At 50.1% G+C, this 19981-nt stretch overlaps 6 protein-coding genes across 6 annotated transcripts; 2 read left to right on the forward strand and 4 right to left on the reverse strand.

The window, feature by feature from the left end:
* Positions 1–608: 608 nt before the first annotated feature.
* Positions 609–1441, reverse strand: BO97DRAFT_405376 (uncharacterized protein). The gene has a single exon (XM_025695170.1). The coding sequence runs from the start codon at positions 1177–1179 to the stop codon at positions 841–843; it is 339 nt and encodes a 112-aa protein (XP_025551959.1). The 5' UTR covers positions 1180–1441; the 3' UTR covers positions 609–840.
* A 2124-nt stretch (positions 1442–3565) lies between these two features.
* BO97DRAFT_424438 (uncharacterized protein) lies at positions 3566–4732 on the reverse strand (the record flags this gene model as incomplete). Its single annotated transcript, XM_025696975.1, has 4 exons — positions 3566–3884; positions 3957–4146; positions 4199–4595; positions 4691–4732. 4 exons carry the CDS (start codon positions 4730–4732, stop codon positions 3566–3568), a joined length of 948 nt encoding a protein of 315 aa, XP_025551960.1.
* Positions 4733–5169: 437 nt separating this feature from the next.
* Positions 5170–7072, forward strand: BO97DRAFT_451528 (ankyrin repeat domain-containing protein). The gene is made up of 2 exons (XM_025698984.1): positions 5170–6431; positions 6558–7072. Exons 1-2 carry the CDS (start codon positions 5301–5303, stop codon positions 6963–6965), a joined length of 1539 nt encoding a protein of 512 aa, XP_025551961.1. The 5' UTR covers positions 5170–5300; the 3' UTR covers positions 6966–7072.
* A 320-nt stretch (positions 7073–7392) lies between these two features.
* BO97DRAFT_443024 (uncharacterized protein) lies at positions 7393–8653 on the forward strand (the record flags this gene model as incomplete). The annotated part of the gene is made up of 2 exons (XM_025698325.1): positions 7393–7537; positions 8463–8653. 2 exons carry the CDS (start codon positions 7393–7395, stop codon positions 8567–8569), a joined length of 252 nt encoding a protein of 83 aa, XP_025551962.1. The 3' UTR covers positions 8570–8653.
* A 453-nt stretch (positions 8654–9106) lies between these two features.
* On the reverse strand, positions 9107–10981 carry fhdA (putative transcription factor Tos4). Its single transcript, XM_025700904.1, has 2 exons — positions 9279–10981; positions 9107–9225 (listed from the first exon to the last, which is right to left on the reverse strand). Exons 1-2 carry the CDS (start codon positions 10833–10835, stop codon positions 9199–9201), a joined length of 1584 nt encoding a protein of 527 aa, XP_025551963.1. The 5' UTR covers positions 10836–10981; the 3' UTR covers positions 9107–9198.
* Positions 10982–13478: 2497 nt separating this feature from the next.
* On the reverse strand, positions 13479–14885 carry sun1 (SUN family protein UTH1; the record flags this gene model as incomplete). Its single annotated transcript, XM_025696976.1, has 3 exons — positions 13479–13520; positions 13598–13974; positions 14036–14885. 3 exons carry the CDS (start codon positions 14883–14885, stop codon positions 13479–13481), a joined length of 1269 nt encoding a protein of 422 aa, XP_025551964.1.
* Between the last annotated feature and the right edge of the window lie 5096 nt (positions 14886–19981).

Raw genomic sequence — 19981 nt, forward strand, 5'->3', positions numbered from 1 at the left:
CTGCGGTGTTTTCTCAACCAAAGTGGACAAATAATATGCAGGCAGATATACCGCGTGGGGAGGGACTCTTCTCTCAAGACGAACCGAAGAACCTAATCGAACGTCCCTTTCTAGCTGTCATGCCACAGTTTCGGCTGCAAGGAGCATTGAGCCACTACCATGACGAGACCTCGAGCCAGCCTGATCTGACTGACCGTCGGACTGGATAATTGGGCCCCATGCTCGTGCTCATTCGCAATGAACAACGCGTCTGTTCAACACAGTTTGCATCATGTTGAAAAGAGTGGGTATGTGGCAGCCCTCCCCTCGGTCCTTGCAAGAGGTGTTCAAGATCTGGAAGAACGGGTTTCTGCTGTGCCTTCTAGGCGAGGGTCGGATGAGACGAAGTGGATAAATCTTGCTGTATTCGATCTTAGAATGAGATAGATAATCCGAGGGTAAGATAGCAGATGGAAGTTGAAGGGAGAGGCTAGGAAATAAGAATGGCAATCGCTGATCTGACGGTTTAATTACCGTTCAAAACATGATGTAAATTGAAAGTAGTAGGAATAAGTAGTCATCATTTAAGCTCAACATCTATGATTCTTGCAGAAATCCAACACCGAAAACTCCAGTGGATCACTCACTTCCCTCAATCAATCAATCAATTATCCAAGACAGTCAACAAAAACAAACAAATCCATCCCAATGGGAAAAGCAAGGCATATATCATAATCATTACCCCGAGACCTTTTTTTCCCCCATCTTCATCATTATCTTCAATTCCTTCCTCCCAATTATACCATTATATCTTTTCCCCCTTCTAAACCCTCCTCACCCCAAACCACAATTGTAAAATGATCACCGTAGGGAAAGATACGTCCCCAAAACCTCATAATCGACCTTCTTCCCTGCGCCCGACGACCCCGATCCTCTAGAGGCCGTCATAGTGGTATGCTTGCTCTTTTTCGAAGGCGTAGTCTTCATCTCTCTCTTGGTCTTGGTCTTGGTCTTCGTGCCGGTTTCTTTAGGCGAGGTAGGGGATGTGGTGCCCAGGTCTTTCGTCTTGCTTAGGTACTTGGTCGTGAGGGAGCGGAGGGTGGAGGTCGAGGAGGCGAGGCTGGATGTTTCTGAGGCGGAGTCGTCGCGGTAGGTTTTTGTGGTTGAGGTGGTGGAGAGCGTGGGGGTTAGGGAGGGCATTTTCGTCTTTATCTTGTTTGGTCTTGGGTTTTGGTGTGGTTGGTATATCGTGGTGGTGGTTGTGTTTGATGTTGTTCAGTGGGTATGTGGTTGTAGGAGGTATGCTTGTGTATGTATATGTGCAGGGTACTCCGTAGTTGTCAACGATGTGATGTGTCAGATAGATAGCTGGATGCTTATTGAATAAGATAGAGAGGAGGTAGGTAGCTTGTTGAGTAGGTATGTCCTCAATTAAGTATAAGTATGGAGTATGAAGTATGAAGTATGAACAAGTAAAATCAAAGGAGAATCCACATTCCTTATATACAATTTCCCCAATCCAAGTAAAGCATGTAAATAAATCCCACCCCCACGGTCCTCTCTACCTAAAACCAATTACTCACTCATTCACTCACCTGTCATTTTCATTGTTCTTGTCACCCACTGGCAGTGTCACACTCACACAACGCCGAATCCGAGCCCACCCCCATGAATCTACTCCGAGAAACACGGAATAAACCCGAGCAACAAAAAGAAAAATAAAAATAAATGCATGGACCAAGCCCTGGGACTTGGCGTTAGCCCCGGGGCCCAGCCACGAATGGGAATTGGAGGTTTCCCGGAAGCCCACCCATCATTGGCATTGGCTTGGGAGATTTGTATCGGGGTGCTGATGCGGTTTAGTTTTTTTTTTTTCTTTTTTTTTTTTTTCTTAGTGGGATGGTTGGTTTCTGTTTACCTTTGTTTACTATTGTAGAACTGCAGTGGCTCTGGACTTTTGAATCCTGACCCTGAGGCCAGTAAGTAGAGTCCATCATTTGCATAAGTGACAACCTACCACCTACTTTGAAATAACCAGCCACCCCATCAAAAATACCAGTAGTCTCGAATCAAAGATACAATAAAGTGCAGTGGAGGCACCGAACGGGGCATTTGCACCCTTTGCACCCTTTGCATCACATACCAAGCCGCGAAGGGCGTGGGAACAACGACGCATTTGTCAGGCAGGAAACTCCAAACCCGAAACACGAGGCGTGATGAACTTTAGTTTCGACTGTAGATAGAAGGCCGGGATCGGAGTCCAGGTCGGGTTGAGTCAGTGGGGATGGCAGAGATTCTATGTAGACATTAGGTAGATAAGACCTGGGTGGGATTCGTATACGCAGGGTTTAGTCTTGATGAGTGGGTTAATCATTGGTTGCATGGTTGTTTCTGCCTGTTGCTTTGTCTGCCTGGAGGTATACCTACTTCGAATTATACTAGACTTGTTGGGGTGTTGAGGTATACTTTTCATTCGACAGAAAACACCCCACTATGAAGGGGATACTATACGGAGGACAGAGTCAACTGCTCAGCCCTCATCCCAGGTCAATGACCGACAGATAGGCCCTGAAATGTGTAACAACAACCCCGTGCAGCTTCCAAGTAACTACATGATCGACACCCTGAAGTCAAGTCCCAGGTTCGCCAAGTCCAGATCGGATCCTGCTTCCAGCCATGAATAATCAAGAAAACAATAACCTCCGTTAAGGTTGAGTGGGTTCTCCCGCTCTTCATGTCCACATGCGTATCCCGCTCCCAGATGACTCAAATCCGTCATAACTAAAGTTCTAGGCTTCAATCCCGCCTTTGTCCTACATCCCACAAGAATCGGTAAAGCATGTGCTTGATTGTTGAGGTGGCTATGCAGTGCGGTGACGATGACTCGATTACAATTACAAGCTAGTTCTTTGAGATCATTCCTGGGTTATGACGTTGGGTTTGCGGGCTGGGCTTTTTTTCTTTCTGTCAGTTTAGTCCGAAGGAGTGTCGTGTTCATTCCGAGGGTTCGAGATTTTAACTCCGATGCCGCTGGTCAACGCCGAGGGGGGTTGCTTCTTCGAGTTTCTTTGGGTCTAGAAGTTTAGGCTTGGATTTCTAATCGTGTGATTCTCAGATGTTTCGATATCTTGTGCAAAATTGATTCCCTCGTTTGATTCTGGGTACGCTCGTGGGCTGAATGGGTGTGTGTCATATTCATGGCAGTGCTGGTGTCTGCTATGTGACACTGTATGCAGATGCGGGCAATCTAATCTCTTGGCGGGTTTGTTCTGTACGTCCAGGATTTCAGAGAACGGGGGACTCGTCGGATGAGGTCTAGGTCGAAATTTCGGGGCTTGTTGCTATCTCACAGGGCGCAGAATGCGTCACGAATGATAGGATCGAAAGAAATCCTCTCATGCTACTTAACTTTACGGAAAAAAATGCTTTGAAAGCCTCACGAGTCTCTGCAGCCGGGGTTTTCAGTTCTGCCTTGCAAACATGACCCCAGAATGATTATACCAAAGCCTATCCTGCATCGAGTGGCTCCTCGAATTCCCTTCTCATCGCATCCACAATCTCGCCCCACGCAGCTGGGAGATCTTCCTCACGCGAGATCAGCTCTTTGCTGAGACTCTTCCCCATGTCTCCAACAAAACCAGGCATCCCTGAAGAAGTGCAATGCCAGCGGATAAAGCAGGAAGATGAGCCGGGCGACGAAGTCCCGCGCCTTAGGCAGGTCGGCGAAAGCCTCCGAGAAGAAGACAGGCCAAATGGGCAAGGCCCCCATGTCCAGCCGCCGGGGCGTGTCCCTCTCGGCGATCTGTGACAGTACGTGTTGAGTGGCGGCTACATTTGCCGCATGGTTCTGTGCCGGGATGCCCGCGGGTGTCTGGTAGAGTTGGGAGAGGATTTGAGAAGCAAAGCTGAGAGGCAGAATTTGTTTCCCGGTTAGGTTTTGAAATCAACGGTCAGAAGCGGCTGATATAGCAACTCACTTATGTATTCTGGAGGCTGCATGATAGCTTCTGGTCAGTTTCTGCGGATTGTCCTGAGGACTTCCGGGCCTGCCATCGTCTGTTCCCTCCGCTATCTGGCTGAATGAACTAGTCTTGGGTCCCAGCAAGACACACCCGCGAACCAACTTTGCTATTCGCAGGACCTCGTCCAGGTAATTCGCGGATGGATCTGTTAATCGATGTTGTGCAATTGCCAACACGACAATATAGATTGAGCACACCAGAGCCGCCGTTGGCCGTGGCGGCGGATAGCCGGATGACAATCTTGGAGAGCGCGGAGCATGCTTTGTCGCTGTAGTCGAAGGCGATGATCGTCCAGAATTGTCTCCGGTTGGGTTCAAGATCCGCCAGGTGCAGGGCTGTGAATGCTAGGAGACTGTCTACTGTGGAGGAGTGCCCGGTTGCCACTTTGGATAAGACGCTGTGCCATTGAGTTCGGCTGTGGTTGTCGTCGGCTACTGTCAGATGAGTGTGGGTGTAGTAATGGTGGAGGAGGTTTGCTTCCAGAAGTCGAGTGTCGACCTGAAGACTCTTTGTCGCTGCAGAAAGAGGAGTCGTTGTCACTGGTGGAGCTGGGAGTGATGCAGAGGAGGAGGAAGAGACTCCGCCATTTGGATCCTTAGGAAGTGAGTGGTGACTACTTGATCGGGCATTGGTTCCCCGCGGTTTGCAGGCATAGTGGCAGGCTAATCGACGATCACTGCAGAACGTACAGGCTGGGAGCCCTTCATCACACTGGAAGAAGTCGTCAGCATTCTTTGCTTTCTAGGATAGAGACGCGGTCTCCAGGAACAGGGCTGAAAGACCCACTGGCAGCGGATGTGGGAGTCAGTATACCCTTGATGTGTCTTTTCTTGCACTCGGCACAGCCATGCCGTGACTTTCGATGGGGACGTCGATGCGGCATACGGCTCTGGTATTGATACACTGATAGGCATTCAGAGAAATAGGTTTGGACAATGATAGATGAATGAGATGGGAGCTAATACGAGAGAAATTCCGTATGCAACGCCTCCACCGTCTTCCCCGGATAGGAGATTGCGCTATGCTATTCTAGGCATAGACTACTGTCATTTGACGGTATACGAATTACGGATAACTTCGATTGGCTGAGTGAGGATGCACTAGCGGGTATCTTCGTTTATATAGTGATCGAGCATTAAGGAATCATGTAATCTGTCAATAACATATAATCCACCTGTACGTGCCGCGTCCAGGACACAAACCCATCTACATCGCTCTTTACCTGTCTACCTACCTACCTACCTATCTACTTATCTGTTGTTCCTCTATGTCTTTGCTTTTCAGCAGTAATCTTGGACCATGATACCAGACCATGCGGCTCACGAGCCACACTCAGACCTTGAGGGTGATTACGATGCTGGAGGTAGAGATTTTCTAGATGAGATCATCAAACAAAACGACGTGCCTCTTCTCCTCCGCTACAACCAGCAAGCAAAAGAGGACGGTGAGGATATTTTCAGCCGGGTAAAAGTAAGCCTTTACGGCTACTACCCGTTGCCGCCATTCTATTCCGCGGCGAATCATGGAAGTCTTGACACTTTACGCGCCTTGATCGATCTCTACCAGTCCGACCCTACGCATTCTCAACAGCCGCTGGAAAAATATCTGCAGAGACTTGACTTTCGAATACTTAATCTCGCCTGTGGTAACGCTGATCGGAAAATGACACAGTTTCTACTCGACCATCAACCACCCCTGGGCGCGTGGCGGGATCGGGATGCCAAGGGGGCGACACCGCTGATCTGTGCCGCACAAGCTTTTCTGGGTAACGTGCAGGCCTTGAAGAGAAAGATGAAGGAGACAAGTCCCGCGGGGATCCGGGAGAAGTTGCGAGTGCACCACGCTCGCTATGGCGAGTTTATCGAGTTCTGTTTGGCCAGTGGTGCTTCGGTCCGCGAGACAGATCAATACATGCTTCCCTATCAACTCGGATGGCAAGCCCAGCCTGGCGACCATGAGATACTGGGGGACACTGTGCTGGGTAATATGGTAACCCGCGCTAGCTATATGATGGTATCCCGCTTGATCGCGGCAGGCGCCGATACGCATATTGTGCAGACATGGTACGATCCCTATGCCTTTAGCGGTGGCTTGCGGTGCGCCGGGGTCACGCCACTGCATATTGCTAGTAGATACTGGAATCTGGACGCGATACAAGCGATACTGGACCACAGGGGTCAGACCGGACTGGCCGAGATGGTTTCAAGAAGAGATGACCACGGACGGCCACCACTCCATTGGGCGTTAATGGGCGATAAGGACGAAATAGCCACCTTGACTTCTTCGGAAGTAACCTCGCGCCTGTTGCGTACTGTGAAACTGCTTCTTGATATTGGGCCAGCGATGGTCAATGTGAAGGATCAAGTAAACAAGACAGTACTGCACTATGCGGTTAACAGTCGTGTGGGGGATGCCGACTGTCTCGCAGCAGTGAAATTACTTCTGGAGTACCAACCCGACCGGAATATCCTGAACGCCCGGAACATCGACGCGGATAGACCGGGCTCAACTGTTTTGCATTACGCTGTATCACATCGCACAGATGACGGCGTAAAGTGTGAAATCTTTTTACAGCTGCTTGCTATTCTAGTTATGCATGGGGCAGATCCGAGCATGTGCGATGAGTCTAGTCGAACCATGTTGTACAGATTGGCCATGAGAGACAGTAATATCAGGTTAATTGATGCTGAGGCCTTGGAGAAAATCCTGACACTGGTCAACATCAACAATTCTGATGTGAACGGCGATACCGTACTGCATTATATTGCAAGGAGACTTCCTCAAGCCCACGCAGTCTGTATACTGCTCAGCCGGGGTGCTAATGTCAATGCAGTCAATAAGATGGGAAATACCCCGCTACATTTAGCTGCTGGAGCGAGTATCTTTCCGAGATGGCGACAAATGGATAACAGTGAACATGCAGAAACTCCGCTTGAAGAAGGTTTAAGGCGCTTGAGAAGATGATCGACATTCTTCAGGGCGCTGGGGCCTCCATGGATCAAGCCAACCTTGCAGGAGAAACACCGCGTGAAATATTGAGAGAGACCAGAGAACGATGGGCGCGGGGAGACTTTAGTCGTCGCTGGAAATAGCATCACCTTGGCCTAAAGATTTGCAACCATAAATATGGAAGATGATCAGGTTTAGTCTTTTTCGAGAACCAGGAATAGAAGAGTGGAGAAGAGAATGGTACTGTAGATAGAGAAGGCGGCAATGAATTCATCCCCGGCGGGGCAGAATCCCCCCCACATGCGGGCTTCTAGACCATTACCTTATGCACGCCTGTAAGTTTATGTACTGCTGCTGCTGCCTACCGCCAACTCCCCCGGTCTCCCTATCTGTACAAACTACAACACCACAACACAACACAAAACCACTAATTGTACTCAAAATGCCTCCTCTGAAGATCCAACTCCCCGAAGGCGGCAACCTAGTCTACTCCACAATAGACGGCCACGACATCAAACTGGACTACTACCTACCGCGCAACCCAACGAGCGTCCACCTCCCTGCTATAATCTACTACCACGGGGGCGGTATGACTGCTTGGCTCGCAGCGCAGCAGCCACTTTCCTACCTGGCTTTATGATGCGCCTATTTCTTCTAGTTTTTCCTTAAATTCTCTCCCAAGCCCCAATCCCCCAACCAACCCAACTAACCCAACACCTCGTATAAAAACCTACCAGACCACTGCTAAAAGTATACCTATATCTTCATCTCTGCCAACTACCGCCTCTGCTACCCGAGCACAGCCCTTAACTAAATCATTGATGCCAGAACCTTATTCTACTTCCTCTGTAGCCCAATCTTTTAATCCTTTTTTTCTCCTTTCTTATCCTTATTCTCAACATAACCTGTATAGCAGTAACCGGCTTCTCAGCAGATACCTACTCCGCCTATACTGTATATATCTATAATTATCCCAAACCCTATATACGAATAATTGTTTATAGTACCAGTAAACAAAGCTAAGACCTCTCCAAGGTCCAACCAAGCAACAAGCAACAAGCAACAAGCAGCAAGCAACCACACCCAACCTCATCCACATCACAACACCACAACCCAGCGAAAATGAACAATCCACATACGTACGTACACCTCTACACGCACCATCCACCTGAGCCCAACTACCCAGCCCATTCCCAAAAGCCCACAAGGAAAAATCACCATCTACTAACCATCTCGAGCAACAAAAGAACCAGTTCATAGATTCCCCACACGCATGCTCCCCTTCGCCAACATCTATATCCCAACCCAACTCCTCCAACTCGAACACCAATTCCCTCTCGCCGATCTTTGCGATAACCTCGCTATCGACAATATGTCTGGAAATTTAAAATGCAGCTGCATGCTTTCTGGACGCATCTTATGACTCAGCGGCCGATGGCAACCATCACTGAAGAAGGGAAGGTGCGACAAAGGCGACGCCGAACGAGCTCGTCTGCGCTGACGGTGATGCAGATTCAGCAGCTGGAGCGGCGGTGTTTGGAGATTCAGGAGGATTCAATTTGGAGCGGTGTCGGACGCGGTGCGAGGAGTTGGAGCGGGTTTATTATGATTATTCTTAGGGGGTAGGAAGATTATTCATACCATGGGGAGGGGAGGCGGGACAGGTCCGTTCTTCTGGATGGATGCATAGGGCATGTTTCAGCTTGCTTGGTCGTCCGGAACTCCGATCAAATGGAAGAAAGTCCATTGAGAAACATAAGAATCTCTTCAATACATACAATACACCCGAGTGACTCATTATCAACTAAGCTTTTGTTCCCTGAGAAACTTCAATGTAAAATACAAGTCATTAGGTGATGGGATGATGTCCAGTGAACGGATGAGGATCATTTAACGACCGAGTAGCTCATCGACACCGCAATGACAAGGCCGTTTAGATACTGGTGCCGCCACGACCATCATAGTCTGTGACATGACAGCCCAGCAAAACACTCGAGTCCACGCCCACATCCACATCACCCTTGAACACAAGACAAAAGAAAAAAAGTAAACCGCCGTCATCATACACCTTCATCAAACATAAAATAAACAGGGTATGCCCACGCCAACGCTATGCGAGTCCTTGTACAAAAACAAAAGGGGGGGAAAGGTAGGGGAAAGGTAGGGGAAAGGTAGGGGAAAAGCGTAGCAAAATATGTACCAGGAAATCAAAGAAGGAGGATGTTCTTGAATAATATATGATTCATATTTATTTCGGCTTGCGCCAGAAGTATTGCTAGAGGACCGTCAGTCAAATTGCCTTGAAGAATGAAACCCAAGAAGTCATACCTTGTGCTGTTTGCGGCAGTTCCGGAGACCAGGTTTCCTGAGATCATGGACAACGGCCTCCCGTCGCATATCGTCCTCATCGAAGTCCGGAATATAGTAGTATTCACTCTCTAAAGCCTTCCCTGCGGCATCCTTGCCCTCACGAGCGACCTTGCCAATGCATTTAGTCGTATCAAGGATCACACGAATCTCCTCTCTCGTCGGTCCCTGTCTCGAGTGACTGTCCCGCTTCCACAGAGCTGGAGGGAGATTGTTCAAGATGGTCGAGAAGGGCGTCGAGGAGAGGCGTGAGAAAGCCAATTGGTTGACAGCGTGGTTCTGCACCCGTTCTCCGCTTTCGTCAAGAGGCTGAGGCTTGGCTGGTGTAACATCATCCGCATGCTCGTCCTCAACAGTAGATTCTGCAGTCTTCGCTGGCTGTTTCGGGGACTTGGCGTGTTGAAGATGCTGGGACGAGAGCTGGTTGCGTGGCCGGGCAGGCTGGAGTGGTGACTCATCTGCGGTGAACGAGGCCATCCGAGGCAAGAGGTTCTCACCAAAAGGTCCGAACGAATGGATGATGGGATCATTCTCTTCATCATGGTCCGAAAAGTCATCGTGTCTACTCAGGTCACTCAGATCACTCGACTGTGAGCTCTGCAGAAGGTCTTCTACACTGGAAGAAGACGTCTGGGTGTCGGCCAGCAAAGGCCCTTCAGATATGGGGCGGCGAACAGGAGACCCTTCGTCTTCGTACACCACCACAGCATTCCGCGAGCGTGTAGGGGTATACATAGGCGAGGATGGCGTCACCAGAGACTTTACGGCAGGCGAGGGAGAGACCGGGGAGGCTAGGCGTTGACGCTCGACCTCAGGGCTGTCGTGGATACTGCGCATGGATTGTGATTTGCGTTGTTTGGGCGTAGCTTCTTCTTCCCAGGTCTGTTCCGAATCAGTCGACGTGTAATCCTTCTTGTCGCTGCGAGGCCATTGCACGAGCACGCGAGCCTCGTGGACATCAATCATAATGTCCGCGTCCTTGATATCCGAGGTGAAAGTCTTGCCCTTGCCCAAGTCATACGTTTTTCCCTGGCAGTGCAACTTGATACCATTCCATCCCAAGCACATAATCTCCACCGTATCACGGTCGAATGGGTTAGGAGCCGGCTTATACCGAGCCTTGACGTGTACCCTCGAGATCATCCGGTTGGCAGCGAGTTGGTGATGGCACGAGGCACTGGATCTACCCATCAACACCGGCTCACCGCTCTCAGGAAGCATGAGTTCGGGGACCGTGGACAGAGGAGTCCGCTCCGAGGTGGAGGTGAAGGTCCGTCGAGAGGCCGGGCGTGGTAGGGCCATTCGGGGAGGGGAGGAGGACATGATATGGGTCGACGAGGTCGGGACCGGGGTGGGATAGGTGGACACGAGAGCATGGTCCTCGCGTGCTACACGCTTCTGTGGTCGAGGCAGTGACGGGGACGAGCTCAATGGCTCGAAAGCAGGTAGCAGGGACGCCGGACGCTTGATACCTGCCACAGAAGCAGCTCTACTGCTCCTTGGAGGCGAAGACTCCATGTTGTTAATGTTATTCTTCGCGTCGTACACGTCCGGCACGTAACTAAAGTAATTAAGATTATGTCACGCGAGTAGCTGCAGAGGGATTGAGTTAAAAGCCCAACAGATCAATTGAGGAGCTAGTTGGTCGCGTCGAGGATGAGTCGGGGAGGGATCTCTATTTTCTATTGGGAGGAGAATGGAATTGGGTGACAAGTTGTCCGTGCAGGACAGAAGGAAAGTAGTAGGGTAGACGGCGAGAAGCCAGAAGCGTGTCAAGGACGGACAAAGGAAGGGAAGGAACTCTGAGGGTTCACCTGCCCCAAGACGAAAGGGCCTTCAGGAGGTTGGTCGGCTTGGAGGAGGAGGAGGAGGAGTAAGAGGAGGGGGTTGAGTATGAAATGTTGGACCGTAGGGGAAAAACGAGAAACATTGAAGAAAAGGGTGAAAGGATGTAGTGTGGTGGAATGCCTGCCCGGAACGGAGCGTCTCGTCCTTCCAGCGCGGAAATGCACGCTTACAGTCCGAGACGCGTTCGATAGGCGCCGTCGAGAGTCGCAGAGCTCCACCACTGAGCTTCGCGCAGCAGCAACAGCAGCCTCGAATTGCATTGACACCGCATGGTAGAATTCTAATTTCTGGAGTGACTGTTGTTCTTTCTTTTTTGTTTTTAATTCAGTCAATTAATCTTAGATATTGCTGTTGATCATGGCATGCAGGGGGGTGGTAAAAGCATTGAATGAGTAAGTAAGTTTGAGCCTCGACACCCCAGGCAGAAGTTACGTCGCGTCCCCGCGTCAAATCATGTGCCCGCGTTTCTTGGGTCGAGAAGCGTGACTCGCGATGTCACGTGTCGCGGTGGTGTGGCGCTGCACGATGCAGGGATTTTTGACTCGTCCTTTCCGCGTAGGGGATTGGCTGAGCTGTCACTGATGACCTCAACACTAGGTTTCACTGTCTGTCTGTCAAAGTCAACTTGAAGCATACCTGACCTGACCCATTCGACCTTCACATTGACGTCTTGTCCACCTTCTTTTGACATGTATTAAAACCTGCTTGGCAACCTGATTGATTCCCCATCAACCAGCCTCTTGTCCCAACTCTAGTAAAATCATGACGATCATGATGGTGCTTCGAGTCTCGACAGTCCTTCAATGACGAATATTTACTCCGTATAACTGCCGACATATCACCCACCGCACGCTTCGCCGCCTCCCCAGCCTCCTTCTCTTTACAACACCCAGTCCAATCTTCAACAAGCGAACCCCGAAAGACACCTTGTTATTTCTCCCCCATTCCAGAACATCCTCAAATACCACCAGCACCCCATCCTTCTCCAGCCCTGACTCCGAAGTCCACTCATCACCTGCATCCCGAGCCAAGCATAAGCGCATGCAATGCAATTGCAAGCAGCACACACACACATCCACCCACCATCGCAATCCCATAGTAGACCCGTACATCCTAAGCACGTTAAAAGCACACACACACACACACACACACACACACACACACACACACAATTGACCTTTAACCCCAATCTACTTACTGTTCACAATTACAAGTAGACAGTTTATCACGAACTACGGAGTACTCCCTCCCCCTCACCAAGTAACCAAAAAAACCAGCATCACCAGAACAACTGAAAAGTTCGCAAAGACTTAAATAGGACAAACCACACCGACAACCACACCCCAACCACCCAAGAACCGGGATCCACTCATGCACATTCCAGAAACTTTGTTAGATACAGTAGACCGTGCATGACGCAGGTGGAGAAGCCGCCGAGGAATGTGTTAGAATCTGTCTGTCTGTCTCGTCTCGCCTATCCCACCCCGGTAGGAAGTCTTCAACAGAAACTTTCTCGAGACTTCAATGTTCGGCCGAAGTGCCACCGGGGGGAAGGGGTCTAGAAGTCTGGACTTGAAAATGGTGTACGGCGTCAAAGTTTCCTTGCGGTGGGGAAATGGAGACCTACGAGGACTTCATGGCCCAGATGGGAATTGAAATAGATGCCCTGCCGATACCCGCCTCTCTCTCCCCGCCAGGGAGACCACACCGCAAAGCAAAGCAATCAGTAGGGGATATAGTGATCAGAAGCCGAAGTGGCAAGGTCACTCCGTCCTTTCTCCTCCCCTTGCGACGCTCGGCTTTACAACGTATGGGAAATGTGAAGAAAGTGCGCATTGGCAATCAATAACTTCGAATTTATCATCAAAGTGAATTGGCGGTCATTTCGATCTGAACAACATGATGAAAAAAAAAGCAGTGCACTACTGTACAGGATATCGCTGGATTACATCCCCACCCCCCACTGCAAGATGAAATGAAACTCTGCGGTGACCGAAAGGGAATATCAGTGTTACTTGGGTGTAGAGAAAGGTAAAAATCTAACCACAACCGCCCCCCAAACAAAAGAAGGGTGACGTTACAAATGTGACAGGTGATGCAAGCTCTTCCACGTCACATAAGTACGAGATACTAAGATACATGAAGGAAGCAAGCACACTGAACGGTGAAATCATGATCAAAGACGGAACAGAGGCATGAAAAAAAAAAAGGTCTTCTATTTGCAATTGTGCCTTTGTCGGGGAACGGGAAAGCCGTCGGAAAGCCGAAAGACGGTACTTGGCCACCGAGGTTTACCACGGACTGTCTTCTACTCTAGTAGAAGACATAGGTGGCGGAGCCGGAGACGACCTCGACCTGCGCGTAAAATTAACAACCAGGCCAGGGGATCTTAAGGGAAGGGCCTTGAAAGCAAGGGGCGGGGCAACACTTACAGTGCAGCCGGAGTCGTTGGAGCCAGACTCGGAATAGAATTTGCCGTTCTCGTACTTGCAGGTGCCGCTCAGGTTGTCACCCACGATCTTCACATTGTAGTCAAGCTTCTCGGTGGTGGTCGGGCTGTTCTGGAAGATGGAAAGCCACTTGCCGTTGTTGACACCGACACCAAGGTTGATAGGGGCCCAGTTACCGATAGCCTCGGAGCCGTTACCCCACTGGCAGCCCTTCTCGGTGGAAACACCCTTGGGGTTCACGTAGTACTGAGCAGAGGTAACCTTGCCCTGCCACTTGTAGTAGTTCTGGCCGTCAGGGCAAGTCAAGGGCTGGAGGGTGTTGTCACCGAGGTGAAGGGGAATGGTCTCAGACTCGGTACCTATGATTCATGATAAGAAGCTGCATTGTGAGCGGTAGGGCTGTACGAGGAAGAGACTTACCGGGGTAGTCAGTACGGCAAACAGCAACGCTCTCACCGAGAGTGTTCTGGACGTGGACACCGCCAGCACCCTCAATGCAAAGCTTCTTGGACAGGCTGGTGTTGGTAAGGTAGAGCTTGCCGTTCTTGCACTGGATGCCACCAACAGACTGTCCGGTAGATCCCTGAGTTAGGGGCCACTGGGACTTCTGGTAGCCCGCGGGACAGGCGTAAGAGCACATGGCACCGTTGGTGCAGCTATCGCCAGAAACACCAGTGACGATGTCGGTAACGGAGTTTCCAGAGACAGTCACGTACTGGATACCAGACCAGCCGCCAAGTCCGAGGTAGTCGAGGGCAATGGCACCGTATTCAGAGGGGAAGGTATCGCAGTCCAATTCTCCATCGGGGAAGTCTGCATCCAATCCGGTGGCAGTAGAGGAGCTGGAGCTGGAAGCCGAGCTAGAGGCAGCGGCGGTGGACGAGTGAGCAGCGCTGCTGGAGCTCTTGGAGCTGCTGGAGGAAGTAGTCTTAGCAACAGCGATTTCAACGAATTCGGCAACAGAGCTGAGGGCAGGAGCCGCAGTGGTAGAGGTGGCAGTCGAGGCGGAAGTAGAGGAGCTAGTGCTGCTGCAGACATCCGGGACCTCCTGACCAGAGGCCCAGGTCAAGGTGCCGTCGACGATACCCTTGCACACTTCGTCAAGAGTGATGGTCTTGCCGTCAAGGACATAAGTGACAACGGTAGGACCAGTGACGGTAACCACTTCGGATTCAGGGTTGCGCTTGTGGTGGTGACGGTGCTGGTGGTGGTGCTGGGCAGCCACCAGGGAGGCCGTAGCCAAGCTGACCGCAACGGTGTTCAACTTCATTGTTGTAGTTTTGTGTGTTGCACGGGTGCACAGCGGGGTATTGTGTTAAAAGATGATTGAATCTGTAGATGTCATAAGGACACACTCATTAGTATGTGCTTCGAAGATATTGATGATCGCCTCCAGCCTGTTCCCTTGTGTTACGCGAACAGATCGACCTGATCCCCGCAGTCCACGGGGCATATTAGGTGTTGTGAAGACCCGCGATGCGACTTCACAAGTGGAGATCCATGCGGATTCAGCTCACGTCGCGCAAGCACTCATAAACATGCGGGTCATGGAAGAGGGAAGTATATCAACAAAGAGTGGTACCTACACCAACGTCACGGCAAGCCAGTCGCGCGTTCTTGACAGAAAGTAACAAGTCTGTACACGAATCGAAGGTGCAGCAGCAGTCGGATATGAGAGGATCAAGAGGATCAATGAGTGTAAGTGAGAAGAAAAGGAGGTTCCCGAAAAGAGCGTGCGAGAGAGAAGCTAGTCCCTCTGGTCGGACAGGAAGTCTCGCGTGGGTAACAGGCGAAAGCCGGAGGGGAAAAATGAAACGCTCAGGGAAGGCGAAGAGATTGGAGAGGGTCGCAGAGAGGGAGGAAGAGGAGAGAAAAGGGAACCTGAAGGGGAGATGAAGGGCAGAGTAAAGTAGAATAAGCGGTTAGTCGATCCAGTCGGACCAGGGGGTGGGAAGGAAAAAGGAAAGGAGGGACAAGACACTAAAGCGTGCGCAGGCCTTTCCAGGGGGAAGAGAGAGAGTGTGTGTGGCACTTGGCTGAGGATGAGTGGGCAAACCAAAAAGAAAGGCAATAATATTACACTAGTTGGCCATCCATCGTTGGTGATAATATTATTTGGGGAGGAAAAATAATAATTAATATTAGGGGGGCCCACATAGATGGGGTGTTAGTAACTTAGTGTCCGGTCATGATTCAGTATTTGGAGATTACATTTACATTTACATTTACATTTACATTTCCAGTAACCTGCCTGTATTTGTCTTTAGCTATGGTTGTTTCCTTTATGCAAAAGTCATCTACTTCTGATAAGGTGGGATGCGATCTCAAGAATGTATAAGGCACACTCAGTAATGTGGCCCCCCCTGATGACAGGATGACAGGGGATCAAAGAGCTTTTGTGCAAGAATTCACATTCTACACCTCGAGTGCGGTCCGGCAAGTGAATAGGGGGCGGTAACTACCAAGAAGACTCCTCCCCAGAGCCAAGTCCGCCAGGATCAGCTCGCTCAAAGAAAGACCATCCACAAGGCAGGCAACGTGAGGACCTCTCAGGATTGCCGCCAGAAAGTGGGGAGAGAGAGGGGGCCAGGTGCCATACCGACACTCACCACCACTGTGTTTCTGTACTGTTTCTTTGGAGAGCCAAGACTTGGGGAGACTGTCTGGAACAAATCCAACAGCGTGAGTAACTGAACTTAGGGGAGTTGCAGACTCATGAAATCCTTGCCTATTTTTTCTTCCATGTTTGGAGCTTTCCTGTTCCTGACACGCTCTGCTTGGCGGTAGCCGAAATTAATTTAAACCTCCAGCCAATTGACAATCGAATTCGGCCACCAACCGGTCGGAATCAGACTTTGCCCCCATTCAGGAACACCAATCAACGGCTGAGGCGCTGCCGAACCATTGCCACAAATTGGCTTACCATGGAAATGTCTCATGTCCGATCTTAATGTTGGCCTGCCTGCATTAGTGGGCGCAGTCGGGCCTGGCTGGCGGGAAAAAAGGGCGAGGCATAGACACAACAACAACAAACTCAACGCCCATAACAACGCCCACGGATAAAACAAGTTGAATTGTCTTAGGTGCTTACCCTAAGTTACTGTAATGATGAGTGTTGCTGTCGACCTATAACAAGGGTCCAATATATCAAATCCTTCCATCGTTGGCAGGCACCAAGCGCTTCGGGTAGTGATGTAACCCCTCTCCAGAATTTTGGATCTTCAACTGTTTCAGCTTTCAGGCACCCCAACCTTCAGTAATGGTTCTGTAACACATTACTCATGACCATCTTCTTACCTCTCTCTCGCGCGCAGAGTCAGATAAACCTACTTTTGGATCTGCACATTGCGCGAGTCTGGCCAAATAAGGGGGCCTTGATATTTTTAAATCTTATCAGCCGGCCCTTAAGCCCTTATGCTCGCTGCTATAGTCCACTGCGGAGCCCCTGCAGCCGTTTTTAAACAACCTGCAAGTGAGATGATCAGGAACCCTGGCAACCGATCCGAGGCACTTTACATGTCATACGTTAAGATCTTCACCGACAGCAAGTGGCTGAGAATGAGTATCAATCCTCATATGTGCTAAACTATGTTAAGAATACTTGTTAGAGTCGCTATAAGACCTCAATTATACTTCTCATTTCGACGGTTGACATTGCGCAAGCGGAAGCGGCTTCATTTAACTCAGTAAATTCAGTAAAGGAGGCAAGCTTGTTGTGCTTATGATATGATTGCCAATCTGTCGGTGCGGCACTGTTTCAAACTCAGGTCTCAGTGCTTGGCTCATTTTTCCGTGGTGTACCAACATAGGTCAGTGAAGTTCTTCAACATGACTGGGCGCTACTACATGTCAGTCTGGCGCCTGGTCAGCGCAAAAACTTTGACATCTCAGTGATCGGCCATATTGTCAAATCCCTGTTAGATGGGCTGTATGCGCTCTGAAGCTAGTGTCCCCGATCTACTTAGTAGTGCTCGACATGTCGGCTGATCCTGAGGACAGCCTTGCCGCTAGGATCAAATGTGATGCACTCCTACAGTTCGCCTTGATTAATTTGCCCGGGACTACATATTCATGTCTAGCAGCTCATACACTGGCTTCCTTGATGCATCTGGACGACATAACAAAATCTGTAACATTCCTCCGAAAGGCGTAGAGCAGCAGATGGTCATCCAAGCCGTAGGCAACCTGAGACCATGAATGCTGGTCCACTATAACATAAACTAGCTTGCAGATCTCGATTGCCATGGTAGATTTTCATAGGAAACAGTAGATGTAATACATCTATATCATCCAACTCCCGAATTATTCTCGCAAAAATGATGAAGAATCACATCCTTGACGAGTGCGGGGTAGTGCAGAGACTGTCTTGTTGCACTCCTGGGTCTTCAACCCACTTGAGCCATGTCTGCTCTGCCACAACAACTGTAGGCCACCACTCTTATTACAAATACGACCACTTCTAAAGCTACTATGCATATGTTTGAAAGAGCACAGACACATTGGCTTGGCCGACCCGTATATAGGCTTAGCAATGGATATATATATAACTCTAAATATGTGATATCACGCCCGAGGCTCCTTGGACCCAGAATAGTCGGCACATATAGAAATACCGAGTGACATCTATTTCGAGAGAATGAGATATCGCCATGCTAGCTGTCTAGATACTGTACTGTACACCACTGTTATCAGTATCTATCTGGTTCAAGGCGCATGCCTGTACCTGCATACAAGGCAGATTTCATACCCAAGATGCACAAGCTCCCGAGCCAGCCAGATACGAATTCCCTAGCCTATCAAATCGGCCTTGTTTGAGTTTAACAATCCGACCAGCCTCTTTTTCAGCCCCTCTGCCCCCCAGGCCATTTCTACACCACAACACCTCCACGGATATCACGCTCTAGGGGTCCAAGCTGACGAGATCACTTGAGGCTGCACAAGATTTAGCTGGACCCTGAAAACCCTGGTCGACACAGTCCAACTTGCCTGTTACATACTGCAGCTGTGAGGGTTTGATACCCATCCCCCAGCTTATAAGCCGTGAACAATACCGACCGTACCGTACCGTACACCTCGTACAATCTCCTGGCGCCTTAGCCCAAAGCTTGGCAACTAGAGGCTACCATTCAGCCACGCCAAGATTGACTCATTAGGGGGCTATATACATGGGGTTATATTGTGTGTTGTCGGTTATCACGGAGTCTGGTCTCGTAGGGAGCCTTAAGGGTTCTTGTTCGTTCTCTGAGAACAACGACCAGCTTGCGTGGCATCACCTGGGGATTGACGTGGGCAGCCTGTTGCCAAGCAGCCTGCAGAAGTGACCGCGTGGTTCATCCATCTCCCCCATATTTCTTCCTTGGGCTGTTTGTCGTCTCGTCTACGCGCAATCTACTGAGGACTATAGCCGACAAAAGTCAATAGGAGCCTGAGTGGAGAGAGGTGTTGTCATTTGAGTTCGTGAGTTGATGAACTGGCTAACAAGAACATTTCTGGGCCTGCTCTCTCCGGGCCAGAAGGCTAAGGTATAGGGGTAAGCCCCCGGGGTGGGGGTTTTTGGGGGAGGGCTGATGGGCAATGGGAGCCGGAGGAAGAGGAGAATCCGAGACTTGCTTAGCTTTGATTTCCCGGCGCGGGTCCAATCTCTCCATCCCAGATACAGCAAGTTAGCAACCAGTACCTTACTTCAACCAACGCACTAACAGGCAGCAGGAAGCGCTAAAACAAACCTAACTTGGGGATTGGGGTCGCACTACACCAAATGGGGTATATTGTGAGGGGCACAGGCGCGGGACTTATTTCCACGCATGCTCTCGCTCTCTCGTGCCATCAACAGAAATTGCCGGGCTGAGTTGTTGACTCGTCGTCCGTTGCCCGTTTGTCCAAGGCGGGGACTACTTAGACTATTAGATTTTGGAAAGCACCGGTAAGTAAGCTATTGAATCATCCGACAACTCAGCTATTGACGTGTACCTCCCAGAAGACTGTGGTACGGGAAATGACTGGCCCCGTTGCTCTCAGCCTATTGATGTACCCGCGAGCACTAGCATTGAAGTTTAAGCTCGAAGTCATCTATCATTTGTGAACGGTGAATCGAGTCTGCCTGGATCTTGAGATATAAGCACAAACAGAGAGGCTGCAATTTACACCACCCCGTACCGGATGGGGAAAAAATTGATCCGCGGTAGCATTATGCATTATTGTTTCAGGCACCGATGACATCGTCTGGCCCTATCATCGTGCATCTGTGCCTGAACCACCAACCCTCTCCTATCTACAAGCTTCTGTCCCCTATTCCACCGACGGCCTCATGCGCCGGCGACAAAACTGTTGGCCTGTCCGAGCACGTATTTCATTGCCGCCTACTGG

The sequence above is a fragment of the Aspergillus homomorphus genome (assembly GCF_003184865.1).
Source record: "Aspergillus homomorphus CBS 101889 unplaced genomic scaffold BO97scaffold_16, whole genome shotgun sequence".
In the NCBI taxonomy this organism is placed as follows: Eukaryota; Fungi; Ascomycota; class Eurotiomycetes; order Eurotiales; family Aspergillaceae; genus Aspergillus; species Aspergillus homomorphus.